The 25,186-nt window shown below is 34.2% G+C and overlaps 2 protein-coding genes across 4 annotated transcripts; both read right to left on the reverse strand.

Annotated features, from left to right (window-relative positions):
- Positions 1 to 1,061: 1,061 nt before the first annotated feature.
- On the reverse strand, positions 1,062 to 10,456 carry LOC124360778 (lysosomal acid phosphatase-like). Of its 2 annotated transcripts, none has more exons than XM_046814664.1 (7): positions 10,206 to 10,456; positions 6,592 to 6,696; positions 5,040 to 5,279; positions 4,562 to 4,780; positions 3,158 to 3,284; positions 2,660 to 2,874; positions 1,062 to 1,713 (listed from the first exon to the last, which is right to left on the reverse strand). In XM_046814664.1, the coding sequence occupies exons 1-7, from the start codon at positions 10,371 to 10,373 to the stop codon at positions 1,549 to 1,551; spliced, it is 1,239 nt and encodes a 412-aa protein (XP_046670620.1). In that variant the 5' UTR covers positions 10,374 to 10,456; the 3' UTR covers positions 1,062 to 1,548. The 2 variants fall into 2 exon arrangements, with proteins under 2 accessions (XP_046670620.1, XP_046670619.1); XM_046814663.1 differs by lacking the exon at positions 10,206 to 10,456 and adding an exon at positions 8,653 to 9,610.
- A 1,033-nt stretch (positions 10,457 to 11,489) lies between these two features.
- Positions 11,490 to 21,018, reverse strand: LOC124360780 (lysosomal acid phosphatase-like). 2 transcript variants are annotated; one of them, XM_046814666.1, is made up of 7 exons: positions 20,770 to 21,018; positions 17,182 to 17,286; positions 15,617 to 15,856; positions 15,139 to 15,357; positions 13,735 to 13,861; positions 13,237 to 13,451; positions 11,490 to 12,337 (listed from the first exon to the last, which is right to left on the reverse strand). In XM_046814666.1, the coding sequence occupies exons 1-7, from the start codon at positions 20,938 to 20,940 to the stop codon at positions 12,173 to 12,175; spliced, it is 1,242 nt and encodes a 413-aa protein (XP_046670622.1). In that variant the 5' UTR covers positions 20,941 to 21,018; the 3' UTR covers positions 11,490 to 12,172. The 2 variants fall into 2 exon arrangements, with proteins under 2 accessions (XP_046670622.1, XP_046670621.1); XM_046814665.1 differs by lacking the exon at positions 20,770 to 21,018 and adding an exon at positions 19,438 to 20,318.
- Positions 21,019 to 25,186: the final 4,168 nt, after the last annotated feature.

Raw genomic sequence — 25,186 nt, forward strand, 5'->3', positions numbered from 1 at the left:
CACCAGGCTGTAATGGATTTTCTATGGATATGTCCTCGTGTTTTGAACCCCAGTTTGTTCACGTTCTCGGATACTTTGTTTGAAGTTATTTATTGACGATAGAAAGTTGAAAGAGATAATAGGACTACGGACATTCGCCGTACATATTTTACAACATGTGAAACGTCAACGGGGAAATGTTCGAAATCCTCTTATCCTTTCATTCTCGAATATATATTACACATTTTGTTTCTCTAATATAGACTGAGATTACATGGAATTTATTAATTTAAATCTAATTTACACTCTGAAATCCGAATTGTGTGTCACAAAACAAATTATGAAACTTAGGAGTAAAAGTGTGCAAATTGAGCTCTAGGGCAAAGCAAAATTGGCTTATTTAGCTTAAATCCAAAGAAGGAGCTGAGAAGTAGGAAGATTAATATGAAAATACAAACTATAATAGTTTAAACCAGTACATTTGAAAGGCAGATGTTTTGTATCTGACCTCATTTTTATCTACAGGCTTCAAAAAGCTGAAAATTTGTTATTTCCGCATTATTGATAGTTATTTTTCTTAAAAAGCTGCTTCTTAAAATAATCAATTGATACATAAGCTTTTTTGTAATTTTCAATGTTTCTAAAAGCTTTACATTCAGTAATGATAAAAATTAATCGTTTATGAACAATAATTTTAAGGAGTTGCAAACAAAAATATATTTAAAATTATTATTCAACCTTTTGTTTAAGGTATTTTTAAATCTTATATCTTTTTGTGACAAGAATTAACCTATATTTTTATGTTTGAAGGGTTAGTTACAAAATAAAAAAGACTTTTAGATTCGGAAAGAAAAAAATCAATTTTATTGCTCTCACAAATACGCGTACATTAGGTAAATAATAACATTTTGCTGTTTGAAAACTATTTATTTTTAAACCTCAAAACTCAAATTAGGAATACTGAAAATCCTTTAACAAATATATTTTACCCTTATGTGAAGTCCAGTAGAGCATTTGTAAAAATGATATCTTAATATTTTTTGAGATGGATTAAAACTGTATATTTTTCGTCGTTTTCCATAAATAGGATCGGAGCCCTTCGAATTTCTTGTTTCTAGAACAGTTAGATTACCCTATACTTGTCCCTGGAATCAGCATTGAGATGTACATTATAGTACAAAAACCACTTTAAAGAGTGGATGGCGATCTCTATCCTAAGAACATAATGGAAATAATGTTCTTAAAGCTGAGGACGTTCACCAGTGGCACATTACGTTCAGGTAATTGTGACGTGATCGCGTTTCAAAAATTGGTTTGAGCTTTTGCACTAAGTGAATCCCTTATAAATGTGCCTTGAAAGCAACAGAGATAATTAGTGAAATGCACGAAGAAGTTCTGTCGTTTAACAGGAGTCTTGTACTATAATTAAGTGCTTTGATGTATTTTACACTTAAATCCTTAACCATCATTTTAGCCTCCGTACAATACTAATTTATAGCGATCAAAGCTTTCCATTTTTTAATGTTCTCTAAATGGAAATAAAATCTTAATCCATTTATTTTTAGCTGTTTAAGATATTGTAGGTCCTAAATGGCACTCTTCTTTCCAGTTTGAAATATTATAATATTTCTCTGTTATTTCCAACATTTTGTGAAAGTCACATGGTGATTCACAGCCTACGATGTCGATATCTTGAGGATTCAAGTCTGGAGATTTTCCATCAATGTACAACACCTGCAACAGACAAAATATTTAAAATTTCCTAAAGAATAATCAACATAGGTTTTGGGCAATAAAATTTAAAAAATTTCGTGACTAATATGCTCCTCATTTCAAGAGAAGTGGCTAGCAATCTATAAATTATGGAGAATATTATGTACTTTTTAAGAGAATGTTGGTACAATTTTTAATGTTACATCATTTAGCTCACATGAATATGTCTAAACATATGAGTGGCATACAAGTAATAATATATTTCGGCTATTCCAACTAATTACACAATCTTAAAAATTGCTACAATTATCAAATTAAAGAAGGCAGTTTTGCCACAAATATTATCCCCAATTATGTGTTTACAGTATCTAATTCTTATCGGACGAGAAAGACCTAGTTTTTAAGCCTTATTCTGCCCTTTCTCATGGGCCACTGGCCTGTGTGAGGATCTTATTAAACGAAATAAGGGGAGTCGATACAGTACGAGGTCGATGGTACTCATAAAAAGTGCAAGGGTCAAAGATCGGATCGAACCTGCGCTAACATATAACTCTGACTCAAAGTCCAACGTCTTAGACCGCTCGGCGCTGATAAGTTAGAATAAAGCAGCCAGTAATATCGAATTACAAACTACTCTGCTTGATAAGAAAAGGAGTAGCAATTTCTTTAAATTAGTATAGAATGAGAGTCTTTCAGCCAAAATTAAATATCTTAATATATTTATGGTATCTTCAAGTAACGGCCTACTACACCGAAAATATCCGAATTTTAAACATGTAATATTTAAATATTAATATTAAATAAATTAATATCTCCAACAAATTTTAGTAAGGGAGAATGTAAATTTGTTGAAATGTAGCAAACTATTATATTATAGAAGAAAATCTTGACCTTTAGTCTGTAATCTGATTACTTTTAAGACATAACATACTGGAAAATGTCCGTTCCATATCGTAAAGTACGTCACCTGAACTGTGAATTGGCCGGTACTTGGATTTTGGTGGAGCTCGTAGATCAAAGCAGATCCTGGGTTGACGTAGGCTTCTCGTTGCGGATTCAGCATCGCCAGTAGGCCCATTATCGTGTAGTCATGGCCGGAGTAGTAGTACATGCGTCTGTCCGGGCTCAGCGTGTTGTTAGCCTTGGCCTGCATCAGGCCTACCAACTCTTGAAACAATTCACCTGGACATAACATCAATCATTGGAATGTGGTAAGTGATAAATTGATGTAACTAAATGATTAATTAAGATATCAGCCAAATTCGAAATGGTCTTCTGCATTGCTGCCCAAACATACAAAGAAGGATGTAACCCTAAATGTTACACAGAAAAAGTTATAAATACTCCGTAACTTTTACAGTTTTTAAGAAATATTTAGATATGGACTGGGGGAGTGGTTTAACATTTTACGATGTACAATGGATTCTATATAAAACTTATAAAACTATCAGTTAGAAGATTTTACCTTCTAAATACTTAATCTGGTCGGTAGAGCCTGCAACGATCGCTTTGAAGATCTTCGAAAATAGATTGTTCAAAGGCTCAGGATATATCTTAGTGGCCCAGTCGGGTAGAGGAAGTTCATTATCTGCCTATAGGGACAAAGATATTATTAGATTGACACAATTTATTTTATTAACATCTATATTGCATTTATAGTGAGCAGAAAGAACAGAATACAAGATGAAAAAAAGAACAACGACAGAAAATGAAAAGAACGTGTATAATTCTTCCAAGTTCTTTTTGTGGGCGTGGCGGATGGTTACTTGTTCCCATACAGTTCCTATAGTTTGAGATAAATTTATTTCCTCTCCTGGATTTAATTTTTATATCTCAGAAAGCACTGATTTTGATTCTAGTAAGCATGTGATGCATTAGTCACAATTCCATTTATTCACAATTGATGCATAATCACTCTGTGGCCCCAAATCTCTTACCAACTGATTTTTCTCTACGAGAAGACGGGTTTTATTACATCTACAGTATACTTACAAGACAAAGCTTGGCTTAGAGACTATTTACTATACCTTTCCAACTTTACATCACAAAATCAAATAACAAATAACACCGGAATCAGTCACCTCTTTTGCAGACCTTAGTTGGATTATATCAGCCTTGCCCAAGAAGCATTTTCTTGGACCTGAACCGCAAAGTCAACTGTCTAGGAAATAAATATTTCCTACTAAAGAGTAATTGAAATGTCTCTGGGCAATCATTTTGCCTGAAAATCTTTGACTCACTAACATATAGTTCACAAACTGACTGATGAAGATAAACGAAGGGCTTATAACACAGGTCATATCTCTTATTATTGGACACGGTCAATTTAGGGATACTTTCGAGTCACTATTGAATATCCTATGTTTATACTACTGTCGAACGATGTAAAGAATTCGTTTTGAGCTTTACGTCACCGACTGTTCTAGATCTATTCAGACGAGGCGGATGTTGATTTCAGATTCCAGGAGTCAATTTTGTCAAAGCGTTAGACTTCAAACGCTGCACTAAATGGAAGGTGAACTGGAGCTGAACGTAATGTTCGTATTGCATCAACCCATCCCATAATTGCTCTTCGTTAACTGTAGTTCGTTGTTAAGAAAATAAATATATTTGTTTCAATTTAGTTACATCTTGTATGGATGAATTTACTCTTTAATTACTATGTCAGTAATATTAGACATCCTTCAATACTTATATTTTAAATGAAAATTTCAAAAACTTTCAATGCAGTTGACACTTAAATGTATGTATGCACTAATACATTATATGAACGATACAAAAACTATTAATGCTGGTTCCGAGTTTACTTACTGTGTGGTAGAATAAAACTATTCAATAAATATATTATATGATTACTTGCATCACTTACCACATATTTTAAGGTTTCCCACACAATTGCGACAACTCGCAATTTATATAAACTGCCAATTTTCTGCATGACGTCCATGACATCGATGCCTGTGTGAGGAATGACGTAATCAACAAAGCTGGTCAGGGAAGACTGGTACAGTCTATTGATTTCCTGTAATGAGTCTTTTTGTGGTTCAGAAAATCTAGGGCAGGAGGTTTCTGCAGCGTAATCTAAAATCTGAATACCAGCATAAATAAATTAAAACACATTATTAACAGATCACCTGAATTAATAAAACAGAATTCTCACCATAAAAATGTTTTCTATGTCCAGTAATAGCTTTTATGAACTCAATTTCATGGAGTCCGAAATCCAAAAAATTGAGTTGACAGTAAATTAGGAAAAATATATTTTATAACACAACAGATTATTAGTCATATTACTTGAAATTGTATAATAGATGCTAATGGTCAATACGTATTACAATGAATCTTACTTCATAATGATCCAAGGAACTGGGATATATCGGTATAGGTTGCCAGCACATGTCCTGATTCCACACCTGGAATCCTGTGGGAGGAAACAATCCAGCCAAGAACAGTTCAGCACTTTGAAGGGTGCGTGTTGAGGGTGAACTCAATGCCTGAAAGTCTCTTGGTCTGTATGTAGAGTCCAGAAAACCATTGTACATGGAACGGACTTTCTCCCCCAACTTGTACATCTGGACACGACCGATCTATAAACAGATATACGAGTATTGTATACTTCCCGTGCAGAATAAGTCGGAGAAGGCCTAGCATGTCATGACAACTATGTCTTTATTGCTGACACTTATTCAATCAATCTCATTAGTTTTTTAAATTCATTAATTCAATTTTCCCCTTTTCAGCAATTCAATTCCCTTCCAATGAGAACTTGATAAAGAGAACCTTTAAAGATTTTACATAAAGTAAAAGTAAAGTAAAGTGATGTCCTGTATTACCAGGCGAAATTTACATAACTTAGAAAGTGGTAGAAAGGGTTGATTCAATGGGATTGTTAAGTTTAGCCCTCAGTTCACCTTCTATTTAATGAAGCGTCTAGCATCTGACGATGTCTCAGAATTGACTCGTTCGACTGAAGAGATTAAAAAAGGCTGCGACATCAATTATGTACGTGATGTAAAAAAATTAGAATACCTCTTTACCTATATCACATTACATTTTGTAGTCTAGATGTCTCTGATGTGGAAAGGAAAAAGACTTAATTTTTAACGTCTTCGTGCCGACGTTTTGTGAATCTTTCAGACGAACATGTCTCCTGATTCCAGGAGTCAAATCTGTGACAGATCAGACTACAGACGCTTCCAGTTTTATCGAAGGTAAACTGGATAAATTTAACTTTCACGTTTCATACACTGGAGGAACAATCGATCTGGGGTCGGCAGGTCGCTTGCCTCCGTGAATTTGATTTATAAATTGTTTGTACTTACTGGGATATCTTTCTTATTGCCTCTAAGCTAATGCATATTGCACAAATGCTTTTATCATCAGCAATGTAATAAGAGCACAAATTACTGTAAAGTTCCAAACCATGTGAATAAAAAGGTTTAATTTAATAGTATGACATATTAGTATAGCAGGTGAGAACCATTACTGCGTGAAAAGATGTCGAACTCTTTTCTTCTGTAGAAAAGATACGCCAGCTGTACTTACCAAAAATCTACCAATTAGTAAACCAGATGGCTTCCTTACCACGAAGCTCTCATATTGGCTGTCCTCCGGCATGAAGCCAAATAAAATTTTAAACTTTTAATAGGATCACACTTATACAAACCCTGTTATGGATTATTCATCGAGTGTTTAGAGTGAGGCACCGCCCACCACTGTTGTTACGTAGTGACTGGCTGGAACGCAAACGGAAAAAAACAACTGTCAGTGGTGTTGGAAAACACGGTCCTCATGGTCTTTCTTGGAGGTTTTCCAAGCGATCAAAACCTCAGAGGCTTGTCGTGCTGTGGGCGGAGCGTTCCTCTAAACTCTCGATGAATTGTAGTATAGAGCCCTTACCTGAGTAAGTTCGCCCACACCGTATGGCCACACACTTGTGTCATTGCTCTGGTATGGAATTGTGGTAAAGGTAGACAAAGGACCTCTGTTACCATGGCGGGCCACCTATAACATCTAAACAATTCAGTTGCCCCTCTTATAATATTGCTATATTGTTTACATCCACAAGGATATCCCAAAGTCTAATTAGCTTTTACTTGCTTTATACCTTAAATTACCTCTTCTAATTGCGTTTAATTGCACTTAGCAAACATCGTTCAAGGTTTGCGTTATATGTAGGGAAACACCTTTTTTATTGAAACATACTGTACATATATGACCATAGTTCCAATATTTGAGCAGCACAGAATTGCAGAATGTAGCACTTTAGGGTTTTTCAACCTAGGGTTCAACCCCCACGGGGGTCACGAAGGGCCACGTCAGAGTCACGGAAGAAAAAATGTTACGGTTTTGTTCCTGAAAGCTTACCGGATTAGTCTTGTGTCCATAATGTTTGGTTCCCAGATGAAGAAACATCTTCGATGGTTTCATTAATTCAGCGCACAGAACTTCACCACACATGACACTGTGGCTTATTTCCAAGGGACGTGAACCCAACCTTCAAATAAGATGCGGTGTATTTCCTGCGTTTTTGGTTTAATGGAAGTGGTCATACATTAGTGGAAGAATAAATTTTGTTTTTATCAAATATTTAATGAGGGAATACCATAAAATAAACCTCAGCAGTTTTACAGGATAGGGGCCCTTAAATTTAGTAGTGTTGAACTTCTACCCCATCCCCCCCAATTGCAATGTATAGTCAAGAATCGTCAAAATTTCAGACACAAAAAGGGGTCGTAAGTTCAAAAAGTTTTAGAACTTTAGCTCTAGGTCTTTTTATTAGCAGAATACTGTTTTTTATTTGGTGATTTAGGATTAATATTAGTAATATGTATTAATAGTACTCCAACGCTGACCTGGTTGGAGCAAAAATGCACTTTATTAGTATATATACTCTTATCGGGTCTCAGGCTTCTTTTTGGCCATGCAACAGAATCAGTTATTCGGTACTGAATTCAATTCATTACTTTTTTGGTTTCAAAATATACAATGTTTTAGAAGTTTTGAATTTTCTTAAAAAATATTTAGGAACTAAACCTATAAATTCATATTTTCAATATTTTGTTTTATTTAGGAAAAAGTTTGCTCATACTTCAAAACAAATATCATTTGCGTATATATAAATTCCTTTCTTAACTACGATTTCCTCAGAAAATGAACTTATCAAAAATTTTTGAACGTAAACATGTGTGCTACTAAATTTATTATGTCAAAATGCTTTGTAACACCCTATAGTGTAAATATGATTAAAAGTGCAGTATATTTAAAAAGTTATTTTGAAAAATTACAACGTCATGTCAATATAATAATAAAACTAATTGAAGGTTAAACTTTATCTAAGTAGGACAGCCCTGGTCCATTAGGTTAAAGGTTCTTTTAGAAGCATATCGAATATACCATTAAAACATGTAGAAGAAACATCCAAAGTTAAAACATGTAACATATTAAAAGTTTAAATGTATTATTTAAAAATAAATTAAAAAATACGTAGTAATAAAACGTAGAATATCCAAGAAAAACTTTTACAGGGACAGCAATTCTTGAAGGTAATTTTATAAAACTAAATTTCTACAATTGTTATATAGATTGAATTTATTAAACCCTATATCTAATCCTCTTTTAAACTTAACAATTTTAATTGGTATTCTATCTAGTTGGGAATATAAAAATAACAGAAGAAAATGCGTGACGGTTTTCACTTAATAGCTAGATTTTTTAAAATTATTTTTGCCAATTAATCAATAAGCACCGAACTAAAGACAATTCAAGTTAGTATCTAAGACCGTCACCAGATTTCGCTAATGCTCTTGAAACCAGTAAATGCAGCATGGGAACTAGCCAATATAAAGCTCTTAAATATTACATCAGTGTGATTCCACTATTTTCTCTTTTCCTTACCTAGTACATTTCCTACAACGAACCCTACTTCTATTAGACGTCCAAAAATAAAGACACACCTACCACAATGACAAACTGTAGCGTAGATACTGATCTGGTCCCTCTTGTGTTTGCGTCAACACACTCACGTCTACCATCAGTAGATCCTTTGGATTGGCAGTACACAAGTGTTAACACCACCACCACCACTATCACAATTGAAGAGAGAAGCAAGCGTTTTGTCATATGTTTGCCAAGTGATGTAGAATTTTCGCACACATCCCAACAATGATAAAAGTTCACAAGGAAATTTAGTGCCATGGTTGGCTAAATTTAAAGCCAAATAGTTTATCAACACCTTAGATAGCAGTAACTACCTATCAAAGTTTGGTGATGGTAATAAAAATGCCTCTTAAGGTAACTCACTCTATAGTCAAAATACAGTTACGCCTCTGAAGAGCGTTTACAACTATCATCTCATTGGTTTGCCTCATTAAATAGTAGATTAAAAAGGCCACTGACCTGATCTCCGAGGGTCAAAAGTTTAACTCTGTGCATTGTATCTCGATCAGCATCCAGTAGTATAGTGTATCGCAAGTAATTAAAAAATACACATTCCATTTGCAATGGCGCAGTGTAGCGGGCACAATAGTGATCGCTATACAACCGAATCAAGTAACGTCGAGCGTCGAGTGTGGCTGCTGTGGCTGAATTTTTATAAATACAAAGAGAATAACCCATTTATAGAAGAACAAAACATAAGACAAGACCAACTTTTTGACGCAATAAAAGTTAAAAATCTAATTTCCCCCCCTAATACCAAAAGAAAAGAAGAAGCCAGAAATTGAAATTATGAACCCCCCTCACCTGCATATCAAAAGAGAAAGTGGCTTACTCTGGAGATCGACCCGACAAAAGCAAAAAATAGCAATTCTCAGCATTATGCAACTCGGGAATGGATGTAACCAGAAGTCATAAAATTGCTCAAAAAGTTCATAGGCCGACTTGATAAGCCATTTTGTTACCATATGGTGAACGGCCACTTTAAAACTTTAGAACATTCATAACACCGTTATTTGTGAATCTACAGATAAACGTGTACTGAATGCTGACAAAACTAGATACAAATTTTGTAAATTTTATTTTTTTTTTGTATTTTAAACTATTTTGTAAAATTAATTCGTGGAAGTCCCATGCGATTTTTTTGTAACACCAACTGCTGATTGAAATTCTAAGAAAAATTCAAAATTTAAATGCTAAAACAAACTCAAACTTTGTACACAAACCAATCTTATAAATATCTTGTCTAGTTAATTGACCAGTTTGGAATTTTAATGCTATTATGGCGACTGTTCAAATAAAATTAAATGTTTTGAAATGCTATAAAAATTAATACAATTTTGGTTATTAAAAACGCTTTTGTATCTCGAATGGTTTTCGAGATATTCAGTGCATGAAATGACGATGCGAATAACTTAATAATATTTTGGTTGTTCCAAAATCTAACTTCTTCTTCTGACTGACATGAAACATATATATAGATTAAAAACTTTTGATAAATCACAGACATATAAGAAGATTATAAATGATTACTTAAGGTTAGTGATTGAGGTTAAATTATATAGCTCCTCACTTACCATGATGACAAGTTGTAAAGTTGGTTTGGCTCTGTTACCTGGTGTGTATGTCTGTTTTATTTCGTCGACATTGTCTTCATCCACTGCAGCAGACACGTCTGTTTGGCTATAAGAAATTACCAACATGACCACTACCGTAGTAGAAACCCAAAATAACCGTTTAGACATTTTCTTTTTTGTAAGGCCAAGTGCAGAAGAATTCAAACACACGTCCAGAAATGTATAAAGCACACAAGACAATTAAATCTACTGTCGCTTGTCACTAGAACGTATAATACCTAATGAAAACATATCAGACTTATCCTGTTACGTATTTTTCATTGGTGATAAATTAGTAGCCTGCTTGCACGTGTTGCGGATTCTAATCTAATAATCCTTTCCTTGGCTGATAAGGGTTAAACTAGCTGGTATGTAAATTGTAATCCTTATCAGCACAGGCATTCAAGGCAAATGATTATAATCTGTTGAAACATATACTATTGTGCGCTTATGGTCACACCAGGCTGTAATGGATTTTCTATGGATACGTCCTCGTGTTTTGAACCCCAGTTTGTTCACGTTCTCGGATACTTTGTTTGAAGTTCTTTATTGACGACAGAAAGTTTGAAGGGATAATATGACTTCAGACATTCGCCATCGTGGTACATATTTTACAACATACAACGTTGGGAAATGTTCGAAATCCTCTTATCTTTTATTCTCGAATATATATTACACATTTTGTTTCTCTAATATAGACTGAGATTACATGGAATTTAGTCATTTAAATCTAATTTACACTCTGAAATCCGAATTGTGCGTCACAAAACAAATTATAAAAATTAGGAGTAAAAATGTGCAAATTGAGCTTTAGAGCAAAACGAAATTGGCTGATTTAAATTAAATCCAAAGAATGGCTTAGTAGTAGGAATATTAATATGAAAATACAAACTATAATAGTTTAAACCAGTACATTATTTTGAAAGGCAGATGTTTTGTATCTGACCTCATTTTAATCTACAGGCTTAAAAAATCTGAAAATTTGTTATTTCCGCATTATTGATAGTTCTTTTTCTTAAAAAGCTGCAACTTAAAATAATCAATTGATACAGAAGCTTTTTTGTAATTTTCAATGTTTCTAAAAGCTTTACATACAGTAATGATAAAAATTAATCGTTTATGAACAATAATTTTAAGGAGTTGCAAACAAAAATGTATTTAAAATTATTATTCATCTTTTTTGAAAAGAATTAACCTATATTTTTATGTTTAAGGGTTAGTTACAAAATAAAAAAGACTTTTAGATTCGGAAAGAAAAAAATCAATTTTATTGCTCTCACAAATACGCGTACATTAGGTAAATAATAACATTTTGATGTTTGAAAACTATTTATTTTTAAACCTCAAAACTCAAATTAGGAATACTGATAATCCTTTAACAAATATATTTTACCCTTATGTGAAGTCCAGTAGAGCATTTGTAAAAATGATATCTTAATACTTTTTGGATGGATTAAAACTGTATATTTTTCGTCGTTTTCCATAAATAGGATCTATATTTGTACCTGAATCAGCATTGAGAGGTACATTATAGTACAAAAACCACTTTAAAGAGTGGTTGGCGATCTCTATCCTAAGAACATAATGGAAATAATGTTCTTAAAGCTGAGGACGTTCACCAGTGGCACATTACGTTCAGGTAATTGTGACGTGATCGCGTTTCAAAAATTGGTTTGAGCTTTTGCACTAAGTGGATCCCTTACAAATGTGCCGTGAAAGGCAACAGAGATAATTAGTGAAATGCACGAAGAAGTTCTGTCGTTTAACAGGAGTCTTGTACTATAATTAAGTGCTTTGATGTATTTTACACTTAAATCCTTAACCATCATTTTAGCCTCCGTACAATACTAATTTATAGCGATCAAAGCTTTCCATTTTTAATGTTCTCTAAATGGAAATAAAATCTTAATCCATTTATTTTTAGCTGTTTAAGATATTGTAGGTCCTAAATGGCACTCTTCTTTCCAGTTTGAAATATTATAATATTTCTCTGTTATTTTCAACATTTTGTGAAAGTCACATGGTGATTCACAGCCTACGATGTCGATATCTTGAGGATTCAAGTCTGGAGATTTTCCATCAATGTACAACACCTGCAACAGACAAAATATTTAAAATTTCCTAAATAATAATCTACATAGGTTTTGGGCAATAAATTTTAAAAAATTTCGTGACTAATATGCTCCTCATTTCAAGAGAAGTGGCTAGCAATCTATAAATTATGGAGAATATTATGTACTTTTTAAGAGAATGTTGGTACAATTTTTAATGTTACATCATTTAGCTCACATGAATATGTCTAAACATATGAGTGGCATACAAGTAATAATATATTTCGCCTATTCCAACTAATTACACAATCTTAAAAATTGCTACAATTATCAAATTAAAGAAGGCAGTTTCGCCTCAAATATTATCCCCAATTATGTGTTTACAGTATCTAATTCTTATCGGACAAGAAAGACCTAGTTTTTAAGCCTTATTCTGCCCTTTCTCATGGGCCACTGGCCTGTGTGAGGATCTTATTAAACAGAATAAGGGGAGTCGATACAGTACGAGGTCGATGGTACTCATAAAAAGTGCAAAGGTCAAAGACCGGATCGAACCTGCGCTATCTATAACTCAGACTCAAAGTCCAACGTCTTAGACCGCTCGGCGCTAAGTTAGAATAAAGCAGCCGGTAATATCGAATTAAAAACTACTCTGCTTGATAAGAAAAGGAGTAGGAATTTCTTTAAATTAGTATAGAATAAGAGTCTTTAGCCAAAATCAAATATCTTAATATATTTATGGTATCTTCAAGTAACGGCCTACTACACCGAAAATATCCGAATTTTAAACATGTAATATTAGTAAAGGAGAATGTAAATTCGCTAAAAGGTAGCAGACTATTATATTACAGAAGAAAATCTTGACCTTTAGTTTGCAATATTATTACTTTTAAGACATAACATACTGGAAAATGTCCGTTCCATATCGTAAAGTACGTCACCTGAACTGTGAATTGGCCGGTACTTGGATTTTGGTGGAGCTCGTAGATCAAAGCAGATCCTGGGTTGACGTAGGCTTCTCGTTGCGGATTCAGCATCGCCAGTAGGCCCATTATCGTGTAGTCATGGCCGGAGTAGTAGTACATGCGTCTGTCCGGGCTCAGCGTGTTGTTAGCCTTGGCCTGCATCAGGCCTACCAACTCTTGAAACAATTCACCTGGACATAACATCAATCATTGGAATGTGGTAAGTGATAAATTGATGTAACTAAATGATTAATTAAGATATCAGCCAAATTCGAAATGGTCTTCTGCATTGCTGCCCAAACATACAAAGAAGGATGTAACCCTAAATGTTACACAGAAAAAGTTATAAATACTCCGTAACTTTTACAGTTTTTAAGAAATATTTAGATATGGACTGGGGGAGTGGTTTAACATTTTACGATGTACAATGGATTCTATATAAAACTTATAAAACTATCAGTTAGAAGATTTTACCTTCTAAATACTTAATCTGGTCGGTAGAGCCTGCAACGATCGCTTTGAAGATCTTCGAAAATAGATTGTTCAAAGGCTCAGGATATATCTTAGTGGCCCAGTCGGGTAGAGGAAGTTCATTATCTGCCTATAGGGACAAAGATATTATTAGATTGACACAATTTATTTTATTAACATCTATATTGCATTTATAGTGAGCAGAAAGAACAGAATACAAGATGAAAAAAAGAACAACGACAGAAAATGAAAAGAACGTGTATAATTCTTCCAAGTTCTTTTTGTGGGCGTGGCGGATGGTTACTTGTTCCCATACAGTTCCTATAGTTTGAGATAAATTTATTTCCTCTCCTGGATTTAATTTTTATATCTCAGAAAGCACTGATTGTGATTCTAGTAAGCATGTGATGCATTAGTCACAATTCCATTTATTCACAATTGATGCATAATCACTCTGTGGCGCCAAATCTCTTACCAACTGATTTTTCTCTACGAGAAGACGGGTTTTATTACATCTACAGTGTACTTACAAGACAAAGCTTGGCTTAGAGACTATTTACTATACCTTTCCAACTTTACATCACAAAATCAAATAACAAAAAACACCGGAATCAGTCACCTCTTTTGCAGACCTTAGTTGGATTATATCAGCCTTGCCCAAGAAGCATTTTCTTGGACCTGAACCGGAAAGTCAACTGTCTAGGAAATAAATATTTCCTACTAAAGAGTAATTGAAATGTCTCTGGGCAATCATTTTGCCTGAAAATCTTTGACTCACTAACATATAGTTCACAAACTGACTGATGAAGATAAACGAAGGGCTTATAACACAGGTCATATCTCTTATTATTGGACACGGTCAATTTAGGGATACTTTCGAGTCACTATTGAATATCCTATGTTTATACTACTGTCGAACGATGTAAAGAATTCGTTTTGAGCTTTACGTCACCGACTGTTCTAGATCTATTCAGACGAGGCGGATGTTGATTTCAGATTCCAGGAGTCAATTTTGTCAAAGCTTTAGACTTCAGACGCTGCACTAAATGGAAGGTGAACTGGAGCTGAACTTAATGTTCGTATTGCATCAACCCATCCCATAATTGCTCTTCGTTAACAGTAGTTCGTTGTTAAGAAAAGAAATATATTTTTTTCAATTTAGTTCCATCTTGTATGGATGAATTTACTCTTTAATTACTATGTCAGTAATATTAGACATCCTTCAATACTTATATTTTAAATGAAAATTTCAAGAACTTTCAATGCAGTTGACACTTAAATATATGTATGCACTAATACATTATATGAACGATACAAAAACTATTAATGCTGGTTCCGAGTTTACTTACTGTGTGGTAGAATAAAACTATTCAATAAATATATTATATGATTACTTGCATCACTTACCACATATTTTAAGGTTTCCCACACAATTGCAACAACTCGCAATTTATATAAACTGCCAATTTTCTGCATGACGTCCATGACATCGATGCCTGTGTGAGGAATGACATAATCAACAAAGCTGGTCAGGGAAGACTGGTACAGTCTATTGATTTCCTGTAATGAGTCTTTTTGTGGTTCAGAAAATCTAGGGCAGGAGGTTTCTGCAGCGTAATCTAAAATCTGAATACCAACATAAATAAATTAAAACAATTTATTAACAGATCACCTGAATTAATAAAACAGAATTCTCACCATAAAAATGTGTTCTATGTCCAGTAATAGCTTTTATGAACTCAATTTCATGGAGTCCGAAATCCAAAAAATTGAGTTGACAGTAAATTAGGAAAAATATATTTTATAACACAAAAGATTATTAGTCATATTACTTGAAATTGTATAATAGATGCTAATGGTCAATACGTATTACAATGAATCTTACTTCATAATGATCCAAGGAACTGGGATATATCGGTATAGGTTGCCAGCATATGTCCTGATTCCACACCTGGAATCCTGTGGGAGGAAACAATCCAGCCAAGAACAGTTCAGCACTTTGAAGGGTGCGTGTTGAGGGTGAACTCAAGGCCTGAAAGTCTCTTGGTCTGTATGTAGAGTCCAGAAAACCATTGTACATGGAACGGACTTTCTCCCCCAACTTGTACATCTGGACACGACCGATCTATAAACAGATATACGAGTATTGTATACTTCCCGTGCAGAATAAGTCGGAGAAGGCCTAGCATGTCATGACAACTATGTCTTTATTGCTGACACTTATTCAATCAATCTCATTAGTTTTTTAAATTCATTAATTCAATTTTCCCCTTTTCAGCAATTCAATTCCCTTCCAATGAGAACTTGATGAAGAGAACCTTTAAAGATTTTACATAAAGTAAAAGTAAAGTAAAGTGATGTCCTGTATTACCAGGCGAAATTTACATAACTTAGAAAGTTGTAGAAAGGTCTGATTCAATGTGGTTGTTAAGATTAGCCTCAGTTCACCTTCTATTTAGTGAAGCGTCTAGCATCTGACGATGTCTCAGGCTTGAATCGTTCGTCTGAAGAGATTAAAAAAGGCTGCGACATCAATTATGTACCTGATGTAAAAATAAGAACCTCTTTACCTATATCACATTACATTTTGTAGTCTAGATGTCTCTGATGTGGAAAGGAAAAAAGACTTCATTTTTAACGTCTTCGTGCCGACGTTTTGTGAATCTTTCAGACGAACATGTCTCCAGATTCCAGGAGTCAAATCTGTGACAGATCAGACTACAGACGCTTCCAGTTTTATCGAAGGTAAACTGGATAAATTTAACTTTCACGTTTCATACACTGGAGGAACAATCGATCTGGGGTCGGCAGGTCGCTTGCCTCCGTGAATTTGATTTATAAATTGTTTGTACTTACTGGGATATCTTTCTTATTGCCTCTAAGCTAATGCATATTGCACAAATGCTTTTATCATCAGCAATGTAAAGATGTAAGATGTAAGATTTGTTGCACAAATTACTGTAAAGTTCCAAACCATGTGAATAAAAAAGGTTTAATTTAATAGTATGACATATTAGTATAGCAGGTGAGAACCATTACTGCGTGAAAAGATGTCGAACTCTTTTCTTCTGTAGAAAAGATACGCCAGCTGTACTTACCAAAAATCTACCAATTAGTAAACCAGATGGCTTCCTTACCACGAAGCTCTCATATTGGCTGTCCTCCGGCATGAAGCCAAATAAAATTTTAAACTTTTAATAGGATCACACTTATACAAACCCTGTTATGGATTATTCATCGAGTGTTTAGAGTGAGGCACCGCCCACCACTGTTGTTACGTAGTGACTGGCTGGAACGCAAACGGAAAAACAACTGTCAGTGGTGTTGGAAAACACGGTCCTCATGGTCTTTCTTGGAGGTTTTCCAAGCGATCAAAACCTCAGAGGCTTGTCGTGCTGTGGGCGGAGCGTCCCTCTAAACTCTCGATGAATTGTAGTATAGAGCCCTTACCTGAGTAAGTTCGCCCACACCGTATGGCCACACACTTGTGTCATTGCTCTGGTATGGAATTGTGGTAAAGGTAGACAAAGGACCTCTGTTACCATGGCGGGCCACCTATAACATCTAAACAATTCAGTTGCCCCTCTTATAATATTGCTATATTGTTTACATCCACAAGGATATCCCAAAGTCTAATTAGCTTTTACTTGCTTTATACCTTAAATTACCTCTTCTAATTGCGTTTAATTGCACTTAGCAAACATCGTTCAAGGTTTGCGTTATATGTAGGGAAACACGTTTTTTATTGAAACATACTGTACATATATGACCATAGTTCCAATATTTGAGCAGCACAGAATTGCAGAATGTAGCACTTTAGGGTTTTTCAACCTAGGGTTCAACCCCCACGGGGGTCACGAAGGGCCACGTCAGAGTCACGGAAGAAAAAATGTTACGGTTTTGTTCCTGAAAGCTTACCGGATTAGTCTTGTGTCCATAATGTTTGGTTCCCAGATGAAGAAACATCTTCGATGGTTTCATTAATTCAGCGCACAGTACTTCACCACACATGACACTGCGGCTTATTTCCAAGGGACGTGAACCCAACCTTCAAATAAGATGCGGTGTATTTCCTGCGTTTTTGGTTTAATGGAAGTGGTCATACATTAGTGGAAGAATAAATTTTGTTTTTATCAAATATTTAATGAGGGAATACCATAAAATAAACCTCGGCAGTTTTACAGGATAGGGGCCCTTAAATTTAGTAGTGTTGAACTTCTACACCATCCCCCCCAATTGCAATGTATAGTCAAGAATCGTCAAAATTTCAGACACAAAAAGGGGTCGTAAGTTCAAAAAGTTTTAGAACCATTGCTCTAGGTCTTTATATTAGTAAGCAGAATACTGTTTTTTATTTGGTGATTTAGGATTAATATTAGTAATATGTATTAATAGTACTCCAACGCTGACCTGGTTGGAGCAAAAATGCACTTTATTAGTATATATACTCTTATCGGGTCTCAGGCTTCTTTTTGGCCATGCAACAGAATCAGTTATTCGCTACTGAATTCTGAATGGTTTGCGTTAGTAAATTTTAATCAAAAAGCTCATCAGTGTATTTTTTACATTAACCTAAGTTGCAAACTCAAGCCATCTTTGAGCAGCTGTCATTTTTGACCCGGTTGTCCGTTTGAGGTCGGGTTTGCGGCTCTGTACTCTACTTATAAAGAACTTTTATTTGATATGCATATCAACCTATGCTTACATTTAAGATTTTCTTCTGACTCCTAGCGGGCCACCTCCCTGAGGAAGTAGCGGATCACTGAATATTTGATAAAATAGATTTTTATGTCCAGTAACTTTGTGAAAGGTTTTTTAGCTCTATTTTAAATATTTAACAAAATATTTAACCGACCCGGGACTTTTTGGACACCCTGTATAAGAAATAACATATAAGAAAGCGAGAAACATTTTTTAACGTAAAAATGTATGCTACAAAATTTAATTTATGTCAAAATGCTTTGTAACATGCCCTATAGTGTAAATATGATTAAAAGTTACAGTATATTTATAAACGTTATTTTGAAAAATTAACAACGTCATGTCAATATAATAATAAAAGTAATTGAAGGTTAAACTTTATCTAAGTAGGACAGCCCGGTCCATTAGGTTAAAGGTTCTTTTAGAAGCATATCGAATATACCATTAAAACATGTAGAAGAAACATCCAAAGTTAAAACATGTAACATATTAAAAGTTTAAATGTATTATTTAAAAAATTAAAAAAATACGTAGTAATAAAACGTAGAATATCCAAGAAAAACTTTTACAGGGACAGCAATTCTTGAAGGTAATTTTATAAAACTAAATTTCTACAATTGTTATATAGATTGAATTTATTAAACCCTATATCTAATCCTCTTTTAAACTTAACAATTTTAATTGGTATTCTATCTAGTTGGGAATATAAAAATAACAGAAGAAAAAGCGTGACGGTTTTCACTTAATAGCTAGATTTTTTAAAATTATTTTTGCCAATTAATCAATAAGCACCGAAACTAAAGACAATTCAAGTTAGTATCTAAGACCGTCACCAGATTTCGCTAATGCTCTTGAAACCAGTAAATGCAGCATGGGAACTAGCCAATATAAAGCTCTTAAATATTGCGTCAGTGTGATTCCACTATTTTCTCTTTTCCTTACCTAGTACATTTCCTACAACGAACCCTACTTCTATTAGACGTCCAAAAATAAAGACACACCTACCACAATGACAAACTGTAGCGTAGATACTGATCTGGTCCCTCTTGTGTTTGTGTCAACACACTCACGTCCAGTAGATCCTTTGGATTGGCAGTACACAAGTGTTAACACCACCACCACCACTATCACAATCGAAGAGAGAAGCAAGCGTTTTGTCATATGTTTGCCAAGTGATGTAGAATTTTCGCACACATCCCAACAATGATAAAAGTTCACAAGGAAATTTAGTGCCATGGTTGGCTAAATTTAAAGCCAGACGGTTTATCAACACCTTAGATAAGTAACTACCTATCAAATAATGGTGACTAACTCACTCGATAGTCAAAATACTGTTACGCCTTTAACGAGCATTTGTAACTATCGTCTCTTTGGTTTGCCTTATTAAATAGTAGATTAAAAAGGCCACTGACCTGATCTCTCGAGGGTCAAAAGTTTAACTGTGCATTATATCTCGATCAGCATCCAGTAGTATAGTGTATCGCAAGTAATTAAAAAATACACATTCCATTTGCAATGGCGCAGTGTAGCGGGCACAATAGTGATCGCTATACAACCGAATCAAGTAACGTCGAGCGTCGAGTGTGGCCGCTGTTTTGATTGGTGACCGCTGAGCAAATTATCCTTGCAAGATGCCTCGCCTGCCCGACCGTTAGTGGTGGTGGTTCGCAAGTCACCTTTAAGCCGTTGTTTCCCAACTAATCCTAATTGCCCGACTATTCGAGAATTTGTTTCGCATGCTCTAAAAAGAAAATAACAGGCTTAACGTTACGAAATATGCTGAAGGAAATAAATATGACAACTAACTTCATAATTTGTTTTTCTAAAAGTTCTTGTAAACTAGTGTTCTTGAAATTCAGTAGAAACACAAGTTACATCTAAACATGTATATATCTATAGCCTCTTAGAACAGTTTCAAAAGAAAACTACAATTTTTGAATGTACAATATTTCGTTATAATTAACAACTTTGTCAAGTACACTTTTAAAATATACACAGAATAAAATAAACAAACAAAAGAAGAAACACCGTCCTGATAATAAACATTCTAAATGTAAATACAATTTTGAAATGTAAACAAGATTTGATTAGTTGTTAATTTAACAATAATAACATAATATAATATAATTTTGAATGTAGGTACATTTGTATATCAGATTGTAATTATTCAAGTGAAAAACAATAATTTTGCGAATGATAAGTCCATTTGGTTGTTTCGATTTTATTATAAGTTGGTGTGCCAATATATATATAATTTACATGTGAAAAGTCTTCGGAAATAACAACTGCCACTTCCGTGATTATCATTGGAAACAAAAAAAGAGCGAATGTGCTTACCAAAATAACAAATTGTAACGTGGTCAATGCTCTAGTTCCTGTTGTGTTGGTAGCATTGATCTCTGTCAGACTGAGACTATCATTGAATGCGCCAGTTGGCCCGTAAGTTTGACCTTGAACAATGACCAAAATTTCGACAACAATAAAGCACAAGAACAAGACACGTGGCATCTTAAACTTTAACTAAAGTTAGTTGAAATATTGAAATATTTTATGACACCTGAGACCCTCCAACACCACAGTAAAATATTTAGAACTAATTTAGAACTACTAAACGACCGACCTAATTTAGTCGTGTAAAAACAAAACTAGGATAAGATAATCCAAACCGTGATACGTGATAGGAAGTACGCAACAAACTAACAAAGAAGCTATTGTTTTTCCTCTAACGATAACTGAAATATAACTGATACTTGTTTTAATTAATTGTCTTAAAAGGAAGCAATAACTTCAGATTTCAAAAATTAAATAAGATTATAAGCACAACTTACGTCGTTCTGCTGATTAGATGTTTGAACTTCTAGTTAATAATAAGGGAAATGCCACAATACAACTGCACATGCTCTAGGTTTTAGTATCACGTCAAATAGCAGTATTTGCTCTTACATAGATGCTGATATCGTATATGCAGTAAATATTTCATTCCATTACCATTGGCGCAGTGTAGTGGGTACGGTGGTTATCGCTATACAACCGCATCAAACAATGTCGAGCGTCGAGTGTGGCTGCTGTTTTGATGGGTGACCGCTGAGCAAATTATCCTTGCAAGCTGCCCGCCTGCCCGACCGTTAGTGGTGGTGGTTCGCAAGTCACTTTTAAGCCGTTGATTCCCAGTTTAAGTGTTAGAAAGACCGCTTTTTCTACCTAACTTTCCCTGATAAAATCAGATTTTCTGTAATGTTTACATTTTATATTTTCATTTCGGTGCAAGTATGTTTTTAACCCGCATCTGGCTGATTAAAGTGCTCGCTTACAAAAACAAAAAATATTCCATTTGTGCATAGTTAAGCTTATTAATATACATGTCTTACCCCTAGATTGCAATAAATGCTGATTATTAAATAGGATTTTACATAACTTTAGTCAGCAATCCAAAAACAATATTACGCTTTCGCGTTTAGATGTTTCAACATAATTGTCAAAGCAGTACTAAAACTGATTAAATTTTTCGGCACTGGGCGTCATTATACATCAAAAACTGTAACACGGACACGGAATAAAAACATTCGATAACGTTTGGTAGGCCTAGCGGTAGAGCTAGACAGTGGCCAGGTACTGAACAGCAACAGAAGAACATAATGGCCGATATTATCACTGTCGTTATCAGCTGGGCAAGGAAAATTCCCTGCTACTAAAGCGTTTTACGTGGAGTGTGACTTGAAGCTCAACTTTCACACTCACCGAAGCACATCACTTGAGGGACTGGACAACCAACGTTCATTCCTGCCTGGCTGTTTGCATGATATAGTAAGAACACCCTATAAACTTGAAACTTTGCATGAAGCTTCATTTGCATGTAGGTGATATCGAGTTCGATTGTTGATACATGTAGCCATACTTGAAATTTTGCATGCAACCCCAGAGAATCTTGTTACACGTCGCGTGGTATGGTGTACTCCGACATTGCTTTTATTAAATAACAATAGTAGAAGAGTAATTTTATCTAGCGTTATTAAGCTTCATGTTACACATGTTAACTCATGTTACACATGGGATATGTTAACTCAATTCAGATCACAAAAAGAATTATTTAAAACTGTACTTTTATAAATTACTTTTTAATAATTTCAATTAACAAATTAGGTAACGTAGGATGAAAAAAGTAAAAATGATGTGTTGACTCTGAAAAATATTGTTTAAAAGTGGCTGATGAAAAATGGGCACTGAAATAAGCAGAGCCAAACAGAAATTAACATTTATTTAATGGTTGCAAACTGGCTCTAAAATACTTTAAAATGAAAAAAATGTTTATACTCTTATTTAGTATGGAAATAACATAAAAGGTATACATGTGAGCCAAATTTCATAGAAATTCACACAGAAAGATGTAGTCTTTAGGTTCAATTGGACAAATGCTGATAGATCTTTTTTTTTAAATAAAAATGCTTAACACAATTTATTGTTATAAAATTCGCAATATCTTTGTGTCTATCACACATGGGAAACAAATTTAAAAAGTACTAACATTTATTACCTAATCGTTCCGGAAACAGGACACGATTAGAAACACAGATGATCACTTCTTGGACTTGGCCGTGCTCACGCGTGTACTCAACAATTTTCTGTCATATGAACAACATGACGTTGTAAACACGCGATGTATGCAAGGTCATCATTTTCCCAAACGTAACTAGGACGCAGGGTCGACAATTGTCCCCGCACTGTCATTAACAGTGATGACTGATGACGCATTAGAGTGATATCGTATATTTGATCATTCGAAATCTTTGAATTTTGTACAGTTTAGAAGTACTCTGTTTAGAAGTATTGATTGTGTGTGTTAAAATTCGTTCAAACACCAAACACATTATAAGAATAAGGAAAGAATTGCCAACACAATTAGTACTAGGGACAGATTGATGAAGGGACTCGTGTCTCCCCCTCCCCCCCCCCACCGGTGTAATTGTGGTTTTATAATGCATCATGTGCTATTACATCTCGAGAAAGATTTCATCTGTACACGCGAAGTTTTGCACAAAACTTCATTTCTAAATATACAAGAATGCATAATGGTGTATGTTCAACAATGGAATTTAGCTGAGCGTTCTAATTTGTTTGCCGGGGGATGTTAAATTTTCTTTCCCATATTTTGTCCTACCATCTATCAGTAAAAGCCATGAAATCTCAACCAAGCCTGTTACGTGGCAAGTGGTGTGGCACATATCTACCATGATAATATTATTATGGTTATTAATTAATGCTAACTAATAGTTATGAACCAGTTGACCTTAGGAATTACATGAGCTACACTTGATTCTTCACTCTGACAAAAATCTTTTTCAATCCTATTTATCTCAAAATGCGTACGTTAAAATTATAAGTTAGTAAATGATAGTTACTAGTAATTATGACTATGGAGATGGTTATTTATCATCCTTTGAATAAGATATACCGGTAAATGGAGTAGTAAATGGCCTGACAGAAAGGAACAAAAGAGTCATCACACAAAAGGACTGCACTTAGACCTTTTGACCTAAAAGTCAATAAGGTTCTTCCTTGGATCAAGAGGAACATATGCACAAAGTTTCAAGTCTCTAGGTTCTTTCTTTCAAAAGTTATCGCACAAACAGACGAGGATACGATTGAAGAAGACCCTGACGGGTCGTTTATAATACTCTGTTGCCCTATTAATAGGAATGTAACACATAGTACCTGAAATTACTGGAGTATCTTACACAGTACGGTGCGCTGCTGTTGTAGTATTCTGAAATAGAAGGCGCTCCACTGATCAAAGAAATAGCCAAGATAAAGACAGATGTCTGTATCGGATTCTACTAGCCACAAGCAGATACCACGTCAATTCCTGCACACCTATTATTATAACGCAACTCATATAATATTTGTTTGGCTTTTTAACTTTTTCACTGCTTTATGTAACTTTTCCCCATTATTTCTTAATTTTAAATATAATCTTATATTGACCACTGATTACCTTGGACCTCGTGTTTATTTTAGACCAATATTTACATTTATTTCTTGTAACCACTTTTCTTGTAGTTAACTTCTTATATAATACATTTTACATATAATATAAATTTTGTGATACAAATAAGATACGGATACAAATAAAATATGCAAATAAGAATTGAAATTCTTGTTTTTTGTTACATGTCCGCAAAAAACGTATTTATAGAATTGCACAAAGAAACACATTTTAACTACATAATTACTAATTCTGAAATAACCGAAGGTAGCACCCAAACCCATTAAATTATGATACTATTGTGGCCAATCTGTTAAAAACAAAAATGTTATATAAAAGAAAATTTTTAACATTATAACCAACGTTTTATGATATTTATTATATTCCAAAAGCCAAAGTACAAAATTGAAATTAAATTTTAATTTATTTTGTGCATTTTACGACCAAGTAAAGATGAGCAGTAAACAAATTTAATGCCAAGGTTCCTGTAAATAAGTTATACACTTTTATATAATTAATTATAAAGCCTGTTTATTTAACCGGACTATTGTAAAATGTTACAAATTTAAATTAAAATTCATTTATTAATTACTAATCTTTTATTATGCTGGTAATACTCGTAAGAGCTGGCTTTAATGGTGGCTATCTTGATTTCCACCTTGTAACAACTGTGTTAAACCTCAACCACTTTCGCACGCTATTTATAGTATTTCTTATAGGCTAATAGATACTAGGAGATACTTCCCAAAAATTCTAGAAAATTCTAAAGTGTGG

The sequence above is a fragment of the Homalodisca vitripennis genome, chromosome 4 (genome assembly GCF_021130785.1).
Source record: "Homalodisca vitripennis isolate AUS2020 chromosome 4, UT_GWSS_2.1, whole genome shotgun sequence".
Taxonomy (NCBI): Eukaryota; Metazoa; Arthropoda; class Insecta; order Hemiptera; family Cicadellidae; genus Homalodisca; species Homalodisca vitripennis.

Coding starts and splice junctions, on each gene's coding strand:
- LOC124360780 (XM_046814665.1), bottom strand. CDS start 19,668: ATGGCACTAAATTTCCTTGTGAACTTTTATCATTGTTGGGATGTGTGC. Junction 15,857..17,181: donor GTGTGGGCGAACTTACTCAG/GTAAGGGCTCTA, acceptor ATCTGTTTATAG/ATCGGTCGTGTCCAGATGTA. Junction 13,862..15,138: donor GGGAAACCTTAAAATATGTG/GTAAGTGATGCA, acceptor TTGTCCCTATAG/GCAGATAATGAACTTCCTCT.
- LOC124360778 (XM_046814663.1), bottom strand. CDS start 8,889: ATGGCACTAAATTTCCTTGTGAACTTTTATCATTGTTGGGATGTGTGC. Junction 5,280..6,591: donor GTGTGGGCGAACTTACTCAG/GTAAGGGCTCTA, acceptor ATCTGTTTATAG/ATCGGTCGTGTCCAGATGTA. Junction 4,781..5,039: donor GTTCCTTGGATCATTATGAA/GTAAGATTCATT, acceptor GCTGGTATTCAG/ATTTTAGATTACGCTGCAGA.